Source organism: Aphelocoma coerulescens, chromosome 7 (assembly GCF_041296385.1).
Source record: "Aphelocoma coerulescens isolate FSJ_1873_10779 chromosome 7, UR_Acoe_1.0, whole genome shotgun sequence".
Taxonomy (NCBI): Eukaryota; Metazoa; Chordata; class Aves; order Passeriformes; family Corvidae; genus Aphelocoma; species Aphelocoma coerulescens.
In genome coordinates this window covers 12,716,900-12,730,902 of record NC_091021.1, presented here as the reverse complement: position 1 = coordinate 12,730,902, position 14,003 = coordinate 12,716,900, and the positions used below count along the sequence as shown (strand labels likewise).

Here is a 14,003-nt window from a genome sequence, read left to right as displayed (position 1 = left end):
CAATATTGAGAACTTGATTCTGATGTCACACTTACTGGCCCAAGCTTTTCCACCACTGGAAAAGCAGAAGCTAGCTCTGCCTTGAGGGGTACACACTTGAATTCTACAAGATTCCAATAAATCTACCTCTCCATTCTGGAATAAAACATAACTGACAATGATTTTCCAGAAGGGGAATTGCTCCAAGCCTTTTAGACAAATTAAGGCCAAAATTTAATAGAAGACCTAGCAAAAAAATCCCCAAACTCAATAATTTATCTAGTTCACCACTTCTAGTTTAAAGAAGTTTTGGCTCCAAATTCTGCTCATGCAGAAGGATGCTTGTTTTGAGTAAACAGATATATGGAGAACATGAGACCATTTCAGCCTAAGTGCCTCCCCAGGTAGGCTTCAGCAGCTGCATTCTACTGAACAGCAGGAATCCAGGAATTCCTACCAGCAGGAATCCAGGGCTTTTCCTCAGTCCTGTTCTCATACCTTCCCTCCCAGGAGAATACATGCTGAATCCTTCTGTTTCCAAAGTCCAGGACTTTAGGCACCTTCCCCTAATAGTGGAATTGTAGTGTCCTCAGGAACTGACCAAACTTACTGCGGATGAAGACAGGGAAAGGCAGAACTTTCAGGACTGTTCTCCAGGATGCACTGGAGGAATGAGGGCATGGATTAAACAAAGATTTCCATCCTGATGAATTTTTTCCAAAAGGGTTTAAAAAGTGGTTATTTTATTTGTAGTAAATGCCCACTACCCTCAGGGTAAACGCTCAGGCAAATCTTCAGACTGTGAAAACACAAAAAACCCTTGCTACTACAAATAAATCCAAGATTAGCCCATAGCTCAAAGTGACAACTTTTTATTTTAGGCAAAAACAAAAAAAAAAAGGCCAAAAACATTCCGCTATTGCAGTTTGTAAAATTTTCACTGTTTTCCATAGAAACAGTTCACAAGTCAGAACGCAATATTCAAATAACATTGTGCAAAATTGTACTGGCATAACTACACATAGCAAAAAGACTAGTGTAAATCAAGAATTCCATTGAAATTAGTTGAGCTGCTCCAGTTTTACAACAGTGTACATCACCTCAGAATAGGCCCTTTTTTGCAGAACGTCCCTGGAATTCCTCTTGCTTACAAAAATCACTTTACATGCAACAAGTAACCTATCAGTACAACATAAGCAAGAACATTTCCACAAGTTATCACAGTGTAACAGAGGAAAACATATCAGCCAATTTCATACAAAGGCAAATCTAATGGCAGTTTTGAACATCCTTTGACTGCTACCCTCAAAAATTGCACATTTCAATAAACAAAATAATTTAGAATGAAGCCAAACTATGTTCTTAACTACCAGTACATTGAAAATTGGGATGGATGTTGTGTTCAGAAGGGGTTTGTTTTCTTTTTTTTAGCTTAGCAGATTTTCAAAGAGAGTTGTTTCGAAAGAAGTTTGTGTAAGAAATGTTAACTTGCAGTGTTATCAGGCCAAGTCCTCTTCTGCTATTCAGACAGACCTGTCAACATTATAGAAGTCTCTGTAGTCAAATACAAATCCCAGTGGCTGTTAAACAAAGAGTATTTACTGATGACATGCAGCGGAACCAAGCAAGCAGTAACAGGACTCCATTTATGTTTGGAGCATTCAGAAAGAGACCGGTTCAGCTGGGGTACAGGACTGGAATTTCACAGAACACTTGGGAATAGTTAAAATTCTCTCCCCACTTGATGTGCAAAGTAACAGTTTCCAAACAATGCACCTAAGTCATTCTTTGTATAAACAGAACGCTAAGAGTGGAACTGCTTTTCAGACTTGCTGAATGCTCACAACTCACATCAAGAAAACACACAGGTACATCTTGCAGTGATTGGTCACTTTGTTTTCCTGTATACCCATATTCAGAAAAACAATTCTATAAGAACTCTTTGATTACAGTAAAACAAATTGTTCCTCAGTGCTTTTCACCTCCCTAGGTTATGAAGGGCATACCTTCTATTGCCTTTCCAAAGAGCAAATATTTTTGGTTTATCAACCTGGCTCAGGTCTAAGTCATCTGATGAAGGGCACACACAAACTATGGGATTATACGGAGAAAGCACAGTCCTGATATTCTCAAGTGTTTGGGTGCTTTTATTTCCTTTTTGCAGGTTATATTAATCTCATGAGGACAAGCAAGAACAACACACAAGCTTTGCTTTGGAGATACGTGTAAGTGTGCATCAGTTCTGGAAGAGAACAGCTCTGCAAATCTGTACATAGGAAAAAAAAATAATAAAAGGGTCTCAAAAATACCAGCCCTGACTCCAGCCATACAGATAAAAGCAGCAGACTTATGCAGACTGTATGCGTGCATGTACACAATGAGTCAAGTGGAAATCAAGATACCCAAGAAGTCACCCTGCAGCAATGATCTCTGTAACTGCAAGTCTCTGGTGACTTCCTTTGCATCCTCCTTTACCCTCTCAGCTTGATATAGAAGCTGTCAAGTACTCAGCAAGGAAACATTTAGCAAGGAAACATGGACAACACTGGCACTGAGTTTCTGTGAAGACATCAGTCAGCATCTCAGAGATGGCAGGGAGAGAGAACAGATAATACTTCAGCAAGGAATTACTGTGGTACCACTGAATTCTCTTAAACTCAATAAACAACAAGAAGTCAGGCCTGAGGCAGAGGAAATCTTAATGGATATGACTTTGTTTCCTTCTTCCCAAAAAGCTCAGCTTCAGTGTTTTTCAACAGTCTCAGACTCTGAATTCCAGGAAATTGTATTTTAGAACAAATCAAAAAAAAGCCCTGAGACTAAACATACTTTATAAGAACTGCTATTGCTTTACGTAAGTCAAACACAGCAACCATTTATGTCCACAGTAAGTAATATTTAATTTTCACTCCCTTTTTTCCTCACTTGGGATACGTACCTGAAACCAAGAATTTCTTTCCAAGATATATGTACTTAAGCACATCTATTACTTTTCCAAGTATTTAAATGCTACAGGATTATGGTACCAAGCAAGGAAAGAACAGCTGAAGCAGGTCAAACTTTACCAAAGAGCTCTCTATCCTTGCACCTTGAGTTTTTGAAAAAACAATTCCAATAATCACAGCTGTCACCATGGACTTCATTACAATAAACTCCTTCCTTGTGATTTAAGTAGAATTTACAACTGGAGTAACAATTTATTATATCTCAAAATCAACGGTCAGTGTTATTGAACACAACCACCAGCCTTTAAGTGTGGCTAGAGGTGTAAAATACCAAGAAAACAAGAATATCAAGTGTGTCAAGATGTGCATAAAAATAGACCTTTATCTTATGCTACAAAGTTGGCAATCAAGGAACTGACTAGGTCTATGCATAGTTAGGATTTAAGTAAGCCAAAAGAATTTGAACTCTTTCAGTAAAACTGTGCTTGTGTAATGCACAGGTCAGCTCCCCAAAAGAATGAACATCGCACTCTATACAAAAAAGAATTTTTAAAAAGCTGCATGCACTCTCAAAGCAATTTGCAAATTGATTTAAATAGTTCAGCTAACAGCTATGCTATGGCACAAGACAGCACATAAAAAATTTAAGGCTAATTTTTGTTTGCACACATCAAAGCTGGTCTCAGAACAAGAGCTGTCATATTTTCTTAATTCTGACTCTTTAGTGTGGATTCATAATAAAGTTGAGCTGCCACAGCAATAGTAGAATTGTCCTGCATATAAAAAAGACTGAATGTTGTCCTGAATGCAGTTTTTTTATAAAAAGCAAAAACTTCACACATTTACATTTGGTTTTTATCAGAGCAGCTCACTAATTTGTACAGTACATTGTCCAATAACATACAAGGTAAACTACCAGAGATACTCGAAGTACTACAACAACAGGTGCAAAAGAAAGTCCTACAGTAAGAAAGCCCACTGCTATTTGGGAGAGTCACACTGTGATGAAAACAAACATCAGAATGCATTTTGGTGAAGTCAGTTAAGTGTCAAGGCTGTAATAAAGGCTATTTGTTAACTTTAGCCCTTCAGTTCTTAACCATTCAGTTAAGATCTCCTAATAAAGCACTAGGCAGTTTGGCAACAATGAAGAAGTTCTTTACATGCTACTGTTACAGAAGTAGAAAACAGACTTAAAAGCACTTCCTTCACCTGAATATGATCTGGAATTCAGTCACACCAGGTTTAAACAAACCTATCTAAAGCAGTAAATTTTAGGCTTCAAATTGCACTGCAGTGTTTCAGAAGAAACAAATTAACATCCACTATGCCTAGAAAAGAACTATCAACTGGCAGAATTACACAAGTTTGATGCACAAAGCTGCTTATTTTAAAACTCTGTTCCTCAACAACTTCAGGTGACTGAATGTCAGTGCAAATCAAAACTGTTACTTCAAAGCAATCCTGTTCATTTTCATGGGAAGATACACAGTAAATCAAATTATGCTTGTTTGCTAGTTTAACAGGTGCAATACTTTCATACTTCCTGGTACAATTTTCATTTACTGAATTTTTTGCATAATGTTTTCAAAATACTATAAAGAGAGAATTTGCACATTCCAGTATGATTTACACTTACTTGCAGAATAAAGTACACTGCAGTCATAGTTACTAATATAGGATTTAAAGGAACAGCAAATATGCATCAAAATTATGATTATTATCTGCACACATATGCAGGGTTTTTTTCTCTCAAACAAAATGTTTGCAAGCAAATTCAGCATATTAAGCACTGAACAAGACTGGTATACTTGCAGTATCATCTTTAAATAGTTGCCATTATGAGGAGACCTGAGAATAAAACTGATCCATGGAAGCTATGTAGATGGAAGTTATGCATGTGCAAGCCAGTGAGAACTGCTTGTGTGTAACAGACCAATAGACTGCCCACGACGACACTTACTTTGAAATTACTGAATCTAACTCTGTTAAAGAGGTACAAGATCAACTTGTTTTGTAAGTGGATATGACACCAGTATCCAGGTCACTGCAGTTTCCTGCATATCTACAATTGTATTAACTCAAACCCAAGTAATGCACTCCAGGAACACATGAGAAACCTCAGTGAAGTTCCTGAACAGTTTCTGTTTGCAGTTGCCTTCCCCCCCATTTTTGCCTTTTATTGTAATTTCAAAGCAACCATTAACTGTCACATTATCAGGACAGACAAAGTATCAAAAAAATCCTCTGTTTTACATGCCAGCCTAAGCTGTTAGTCAAAAAGGGAGAACATACCTGCTGCTGTAAACTTCTGCATAACAGATATCATGCCTGACAAACCATCACCTTCAACGGACACACAAACACTGCTATGACAAAGGGAGGAAACCATGCACAGGTATTTCAGTATTATGTGGCCAGGGTCTATAATACAGTGATGAGTCATGTCAGAGCAAATTTGTACCAAGAGTGATTAATGATTCAGGCTGACTCATAAGGAGCTAAGCAAGCCTGTAAGAGCCAAGCATTTTCTGGAAGAAAGAATACCAAGGAAGAGGATAATATGTTTTTTCCCCACATCTGCACAAAAATTCTATGGACAAATAGAACAATACCAGGGCAAGTGCTTTAAAATGCAATTTTCCAGCCGATAAACTAGTAGGAATTCTGTGAAGGAAGGAGTTTTAAGAATGTGACTTACCAGAAGCACAAATTTTCAGTATAAAAAAAAAAAAAGTACACTATATACTAACACTGTTTTTGCATACTCTTCTGTTTTAAAAGTTTCAAACATATTAACTTGTCTTGCTTTGTTTACATCTGAGGCTGTTCAGCAAGGTCACATAATTTGAGACTGCCGTAATAGTTCAGCAATCCTTTGGTCCCATCAGCTGTAAGCCAGCCAAGTATAAAAGAACCTTCCCCACCAAAGGAAAAAAAAAAAAAAAAAAGGGTAGGGGGATCATCACCAGGAAACACCATCTGCTACAAACCAGAAAAGGCAAAATTTTGTTACAAAATACACATTTTCATACAAAAGACATCTTGCAAAACCATCTGATTGCCCCTCCCTCCGCAGATTACAATGGTAAATGGGATCAGCTGGCTGGTCTTGAGACTTGTTTTAATGGGGAAAAAAGTCAGAGGACACACACCATCACAACAACTGGTCCTTTAAACAGCAAAGGATTATGATAGTCTTTGCTTTCACCAGTGTTTAAAAAAAGCAGGAGAGAAACAGAACCAGAGTCTTTAAAAGCAGACAGCACAACAGCACATCAGCTGCTGCATCCTCCTGAACTTCTCGATGTGCTACCAAACTGTCAATTATACAAACAGTTTGATTATGGCAGTGCCATAAATTGTTAAAACAATGTGCGTGTGTGATCAAAAAGGTCCGGTCAAATGGTTCCATTTTTTTCCCAGTAGTTGCCCAGAAAAACGTCAAGACAATCTAAATTATTCTTCAGCTTCCTCAATACATCCTGACTGCTGGAGCAGAGAGGTCTGTGGTATTACTGTACTTGTTCCACGAGAGATCCTGTCTTGATCTGTGTTTGTAGTCAAGGAGGCCACAGAAATGGGCTGTAACAAACCAGGCGTCATGCTGGAGGAGACAGTCAGGCTGTGTGTAGTGCCCTTAAGTGTGAGATCCTGTGTGGGAAGAAGTGGCTTGAGGATGCTGACAAGACAGAAGGCAGAGCCACTTTTCGGAATGAAATTCACTTTGTTCTTGTCAGGGCAATAGAAGGCTGGAATTTCATGCAATGGCTTTGGCCTAGAATAAAATACACACAATGGTTTTATGGAACAATCAAATTCTGCCATGGCAGGGATGTATTGCTGAACACATAATCAGAAACAAGTCGAGGTTTCAATTTGAAGTATTTCAGCTACTCAATAATGCCTTAATGACACTCACAGCACACAGCAAATGACAAGATGGTTTAAACTGCTTGTTTACATGTGCTGCAAGGCAACAGCATGTTCTTAGGGCAGGCTGTTTCCAAACCTAAGGAACCCAACCAACTTCATGCTTGATCACAAACCCTGTCCGTGAACTAGCACATTCAATATATGAGAAAGTATTTTCAATTGTGTTCTCCAGAAACTTTCACAGCTCAACCAGTTCTGCCCCACATACAGACACTATTTATACAGCAAGCCCTGTGAAAGAAAGCTGGCATACCAATGATCCTAATATTGCATATCTCTAAGGGGTTCATGATAATTGGGGCATCCCCTTTTCTATACTTTTCCCTTCTTTGCATGTTCACATGAGTGTGCCCCGAATCTCTGCAGAAGATGAACCCATCTTACAGAAAACTCAAGGCAGAGAGTAAAATGTAGTTTTCATGATCAAGTACCTATAACCTGGGAAGGAAGTGTGGAACACGTATTTCGATCCTGACTTGCACTTTTGCCATTTCAGCATAGAACTCAGCCTAAGACACGCTTTAAGAAAAGCAGAGCTGGAATGGAAATAATGGATAGCTTAGGAATGCCTTCTGTGTTCACTTCTAACACCGCAATGTAAATCTACTTACAGTAGCCAAATTCTACTTTAAGACAGAACTACAGAAATCTGGTTTAAAGTCTCTCTTTACTGCTTGAAAATAGCCATCAGAAATTTTTATTCACTTTTTTTGTTGCCAGCATTGTCCTTTAGCCTATAACCTCCCCCTCCCTTCCTTGTATTTGTAAAAGACAGACATGAGCACGTCTTTGTTTTACTAAGCCAAGCAAGCCAATCTTCTACTCTTGTAGAGATACTCTATTCTGAAAAGTAATTCTGGTCATGAAATAGGGTACATTTCCATGCTAGCTGATTCTCCCAAATGTCCAGAAAATTCAACCCCATTTGTAAATTTTCTTCCCAAATGAAAATCCTGTACAGGATTTTCAAATAGAAATTATGTTAAACAAAGGTTGAGCTTTAAATAGTTACACTCATGTATTCCACATACACATGGAATTCAAGTAACAGATATGAAAAGATTTTTTTCATGAGACTGCAATGTCTGAGAACTGCCATAGCCAGGTAAAAACTTCTGTAGAAGCCTGTTTCACTCTACAGTAGAACAGTCCTACAGTTACACACCAAGGACTTCCGAAAAGGAATGCAAATGCAAGTCAAACTGCAATAGAATGTGCTCCTGTAGCAAGTGAATACTATCCAATCTGTTGGCAACATAGTGCATACAGCTAAAATAGAGACAGGTAACTTAAATTACTGTAACCCCTCCCACATTGCTACGGGAGAGGCTGCAGAGACCTCTCAAAATCCATTTGCACAGGTCAACCAAACTATTTTTTTTTTAACTAACATTTATACTAGATGGCATTCTCGAGATAGTATAGGCATAAGAGAATTGTAACCAATCGACACTCCTTGTGTGACAAGATGGAATTTTTAACTGTAGGTTGAGATTCTTGCATACAAGTGACATAAGGGTATAAAAACTCCTGATGATAAGAATAAAAAAAGTAACATCCCAGAATATTCCCAAATGACAAAAGTTGGCCTTTTCAGAATAATCAAAGCATCAAATACTCAGGGTCAAATTACTCCTCTGTCACTAGAAGTAGCATAACTACATTGATTTAGCTGAAAAGAATATGGTTGTCAGAGTCTAGATTACTGGATGTGCCTATCAAGCTGTGACATAGATTAGCTGATGCAGCTGCACTACAGGCTATTATTTCATAGATCTCTCCCTATCAGATTATTTGAGCTCCTCTCCCACTGTCTGCCAGGTAAGAGACAGTCCTCTCAAATTATGCTGTTTTTTAAAAAACACCTCTCAAGATTTTAACACAAAATTCCAGCAGTAAAATATATACACATATGCCAGTATATAGTCACACCAAAAAACAGAGATCAGATTGTTAGCTTGGCTTGAACACCTGCACTAATAACTTCTATCTGACACAAAATCTATAAAGAAATAATTAATCTGATGGTTCAATGTTATTTCTTATGTAGCAAAGATCAACTTACAAGTTTTCCTCAAAGACTTTCACCTTTTCACAGCCCTCAGGAGGTTCACGCTTGAACATGTAGCTGTTGTTGGGTTTTGGCGAGGTAGCGTATTTTGGCAAGGGAGAATTATTCCCATTTTCTGCAGGAACAGAGTTTCTCATTACTTAAATATGTCACACTATAAAAAAACAGCTACCTTTAAATGCTCCCCAAATTTAAATCTGCTTCATTACACCAATGTTACAAAATTAAAAAACATTTTCATTTGCTTTCCAGCCTTCATTTGCAAATAAGTTCTCATCTCAATTCCTTTATTTCTTTCTATTTCTTCCTTATAAAATGTTCAGGCTCCTCTGCAATCTCTCATCATTCCTGGACATTTTCAATTTGTAACTGCAGACCTAAATCTATGGTTCTGTGCTGTCACCATCTACCCAAAGAAAATGGGCAGAAGCCATATTTCTTAAAAAACCAGAACAGCTTTATGTTGAATTATAAAATTCTCTTAGGATCTTTCAAAATATTTCAGATAAAAAAAGAATAATTGAATAAACCCAACACTTAAACGTTTATGGGTGTGTGCATAAAATGCTGTAAGGTTGCCCATTTTGTCCAAGATCATAAAAAATACCCAACACAAGCAACAGGATTACTGTGCTGTTTCACCTGATACTGTGATTCTTGCTTCCTCAACCTGCTTAAAATACTTTAAGAATCTACTATTTAAAAACAAAAGCTTTTTGGGAAGCACATTCCTCAGTCACATCTATCCAGCTTTAATTAATATGTGCACACAGTACTTGGAGCAATTTGAAAAAACCAGATCACGTACAAAAAACGCACATTCTACTGTTTCTCCATGGATGCAGGGAACAAACCCTCTCTTTTACCTACGTGGTTATGAACATCACGCAAGCTCAGCATTGTTGAATTTTAAAGTGACACAGTACCTTTATCTCTGGAATCACCAAGCAGATCATCTGCAGAACATGGACTTTCTTCGCTGCCTTCATTACAGATGGTAAGAAATGAGGTTGGAGATACTGACTGGGAGCGGCTGCTGTTGTTACTGCCCTTGTCCGCTCCCCCGGGCGTTTGGGTATCAATGCTGCGAGTGCTGCTGCTGCGCTGCACCAATGGAGGCGGGGCACGGTGCCCGTCTGGAATATCTTGAGGCTGTTAAAAATTAAAGGCATCAGACAGCTGCTCTTGTCTGGGTAGCAATTTCTTTAAATCCAGTAGTGGTGAGGATCTTTTTGCGTTTCATAAAACCATTTGAGGTAGAAAATTTTATTGACTACACACAACTCCAAAAGAAAATAAAATGTCAGTTTCAGAAACTAAGGACAACAGAATCACAGAATTGCTGAGGCTGGAAGGAACCTCTTGATATTATCAAGTTCAACATTTCTGCTCAAGCAGAGTCAGGTAGAACAGTGTGTCCAGGACTCTGTACAGTCAAGTTTTTAATATCTCCACAGACAATGATTCCACAACTTCTCTGGACAACTTGCTCTGGTTTTGCACACCCTCACACATCAAAAAAAAAAACCAAACAAAAAACTAACATGTTTAAATTTTTGCCCACTGCCCCCTGCCCCATCACTGGGCACTACTGAGAAGAGACCAGCTCCCTCCATTTCTGCACATGAGGTATTTATACACAGTGATAAAATCCCCCAGAGCTGTCTCTCCTCAAGGCTGAACACTCCCATCTCTCTCAGCTTGTCTTCATATCAAAGACATTCTGGTTCCTTACTCATCTTCACAGCTTGTATTTCTGGTACCTTATTACTAAATTCACCTCTAAAAACCATTAAAATGAACATTAAAAATGGGCAAATTATGGCTCACCTAGGATGGGGACAGTTCAGCGTGGGCAAAAAAGAGCTACTACAAAAACTCTCAAAACAGACCTTTTTCTTTTTTCCGTTTTACTGAGATTCCTTATTAAGAAGAAAAGGTTTAGATTCAAGCTTTAACTCTTTCCTTCCTTTTGCTTTGCAAGAGACTTTTCAACTAACCTTATTAAAGAAAATAATAAATGCAAATATAAATAAAATTAATGCCAGACAAATTTAATTCAAAAATGGTGCAAAATAAAGTTTATGACTTAATCTCAAAGCAAAACCAAAATAATTATATAGAGCAATCATGGTGGCAGATACATACAACAAGTTGTTCCTCTTTGTCTCCTGTCTCTTTAATTATTATCTCAATCTCCTGATTCAATCCTTCTACACTGTTTCGGAATCGTGATCCCGTTGATTTGGTAATAGGTATCACAGGAACAAGAGCACTCTTTGGGATCGGAGCCTAAAGAACCAGAGACAATGAGAAAGCAATGTAGATTTATTTACAGAACAAAGTTACTATTTCTACCCAAAAGTGACCCTTGAAACAGAACACATCTACACCTCAGTATCAAGGATTTACACGAAACTGTAGTGATTGTGTTCAAATGGATGCTTTAACTGAAAACAGACATCCTGAACTTTGTTTCAAATCCAATTTCTAGCAGGAAAAGCTGGTCTCAAAATCTCCCTTGATACAGTGTCTGCCTCTAGCTCGACATAGCTTTACAAGTGAAAACTTAACACTAAACATTTAAATGTAAGTAATTTTGAAGCCTTTAAAATACATTCACATTTCTCCTAAAGTGAGCTATACCACAATGTCACATCACTCTTTGTTGGATTTACCATTTGTAACCTCATTAAAATTGTATTTTAATGGAAATCTGTGGCCACCTGCAATAACATGACACATGCAGAAGGACAATTATTTCACAAATGCAAGATGGCACTATATTAGAAATTAAGACCAACATATTAACTGGCATTAAGCCAGAATAAAAGGTTGACAAAACAACTTAGGGAGATTTCCACAAAAAGAATAAAATCCCAAACCCAAATGTCAATATGTAGTTGCTTCAGAATGAATATTAACATCTTAAAAATCCAGTGTTTCAAAATATGCACGAAAACTTCATTTTCAGAAAACACATTATTGAAGTTTCCCAAAGCTGCCTTTGGCACACCACAACTTCTTGAGATTTCCCAGTCTCTCCATTAGCATCTGCCTTCCTGTTAAAAAAGTCTCACTACCAGAATATTAGAAGATTCTGACCTCATTAAGCAGTGCTGTACTACAGGTAATGTAATATTTCCTGCAAACATTCAGTTCAACTCAAAGAACAGCACAACACACTTAAGTCACAGTAGAATTCCCATGTAAAATTCCTGGACTCTACAGCCTAGTGTGCCATGATTGAGAGCAACTCCTCTACTAACTGAAGGATCAGCATTATCTGGTCTTCAAAGTGAATTTTTGTCAGGGGATTTTATTTCAATTTTTCCTTTAAGTAACAAGACTACACAGACAGACACCAAAGCATTTTAATTTCCTGTGTACATTCTCAAAAACTACACAAAGCTTGTCTGGCAAAAAAACTACCTCAGAAAAATTCATGTAAACAAGATATTTTAAGCACAGATCATAAGGGAGACTTCTTGTCACAATCACAAATCTCTACAGCAACAAAATTAATGAATTACATTGGTTCTGCTTTCCTGAAACATTAGGTTAGCCATAAAAAAAAAACCAAAAAAACCAACTCAGAAAGGACGTGCACAAGAACTACAAAAGCTTCTGTTCAGAGAATGCTTGTCACTCTGCTTCTGTCAACAAAAAATAACATTCTCATAATGGCCAAACTTGTAAAGAGTTTTAAAAGTCTTGCCTGAAGATGAAAAAAAAAAAACACTGAAGAAGAGCACAAAAATGTCTGAGAAGGCAACAGTGCTAATTCTGTTCCAAGCAAGGCCTTAGATCAACAATCCAGTAAACTAATACAGGTTAATATTCAATCATAATACAGGTATATCAGCACAAGTTCAGGCACTAACGACTGTTTGTGCACCCAGTTCTTCAATATACACATTTTTAGGACAAACTGAACTTGTTAAAAAGTGGAACACATGTATGCTTTAAGATTTCAGCAACCATTAGCAAAATGTGGGAATTCTTCGCCTTTCTTCACATTTTAAATGTGATTCCCTACCACAAAAATTCCTAGGTTCATGCTACTATTTTAAGAGCTCAAAGTAGATTCAGTAGAGTTCAATATAGTTCAGTGCAGCATTTTTCACTTCCAAGAAAAATAATATTCTGTACATGACTGAGGATGATTCCTTAGCCCAAAGTGCCAGACAGCAGAAAAGGAAGGAGGTACGGTGACACGGGTAAACAGTCAGCCCCCAAACAATAAACTTTTTATTAGAAATACTGCCTTCACTGAGGTCTGCATGGAGCTGGGCCCTGACATGCAGGAATAGGGTACCAACCTTTGACTACTCCCCTGAATACCTGGGAACATTCACAATGAGGCAAGGTGCCAAACACAGGATAACAATTACTGTGTTCACATAGTAACACACTGGCAGGGAGTTTTAAGAGTTCTGAAACTTACAGGTATGACAAACTCATGAGGTAGGAAATAGGGGTGATGAAAAATCTAAATTATTCACAGATATTTCAGGAAAAATGCTCTAAGCTCTTCCAATTTTTCCCAAGTAACAAAACTTTAAACAGAGTCCCAAGACTTGTGATGCTTTTACATCAAGCCACCTCCAGGTTGAACAGATCATGGTAATTCTACTCTAAAAATGAAATGTTCCACCTAGTGAGGTGGTAAGAGTGACACCAAAAAAACCCAAACTCCCAACACTGCAAACTGCATGCAGTTGATCTCAATATTAGTATCAATCAATTCATCAGGCATTAGGGACACAGGGTTCCCAGGAAAATGAAAGGAGCAGGGGCCTTGATGGTTCATAGTGTCATGTAGCATCAGCCAAGAGTACTGAGGAAAAAAACTTTATGTCGGAAAAAAATCCATTTATTCTTCCATCTGGTTTCAGTTCTGGCCTCAATCCTAGTTTCTCCATTATACCAACACTGAGAATATAGAAAGACCCCATTGTTTCCACTCCTATTTACAGATTTAGTACCATCCAACTAATTCAAAATGTTCTCAGGAGCATCCTGAGATCACCTGAGGAGGCTATGACCTTTCTGCAAATTCCTCTTCCAGT

The 14,003-nt window shown here is 37.9% G+C and overlaps 1 protein-coding gene across 1 annotated transcript in view; it reads right to left on the bottom strand.

Moving 5' to 3' along the window:
• Positions 1-835: 835 nt before the first annotated feature.
• FAM117B (family with sequence similarity 117 member B) overlaps positions 836-14,003 on the bottom strand; it is a 29,143-nt gene continuing 15,975 nt past the window's right edge. The window contains exons 5-8 of the mRNA XM_069022176.1: positions 11,080-11,223; positions 9,858-10,083; positions 8,926-9,046; positions 836-6,702 (exon numbers count right to left, since the gene is read on the bottom strand). Coding sequence (XP_068878277.1) covers positions 6,384-6,702; positions 8,926-9,046; positions 9,858-10,083; positions 11,080-11,223 — 810 coding nt within the window. The 3' untranslated portion in view covers positions 836-6,383. The remainder of the gene's footprint in view (positions 6,703-8,925; positions 9,047-9,857; positions 10,084-11,079; positions 11,224-14,003) is intronic.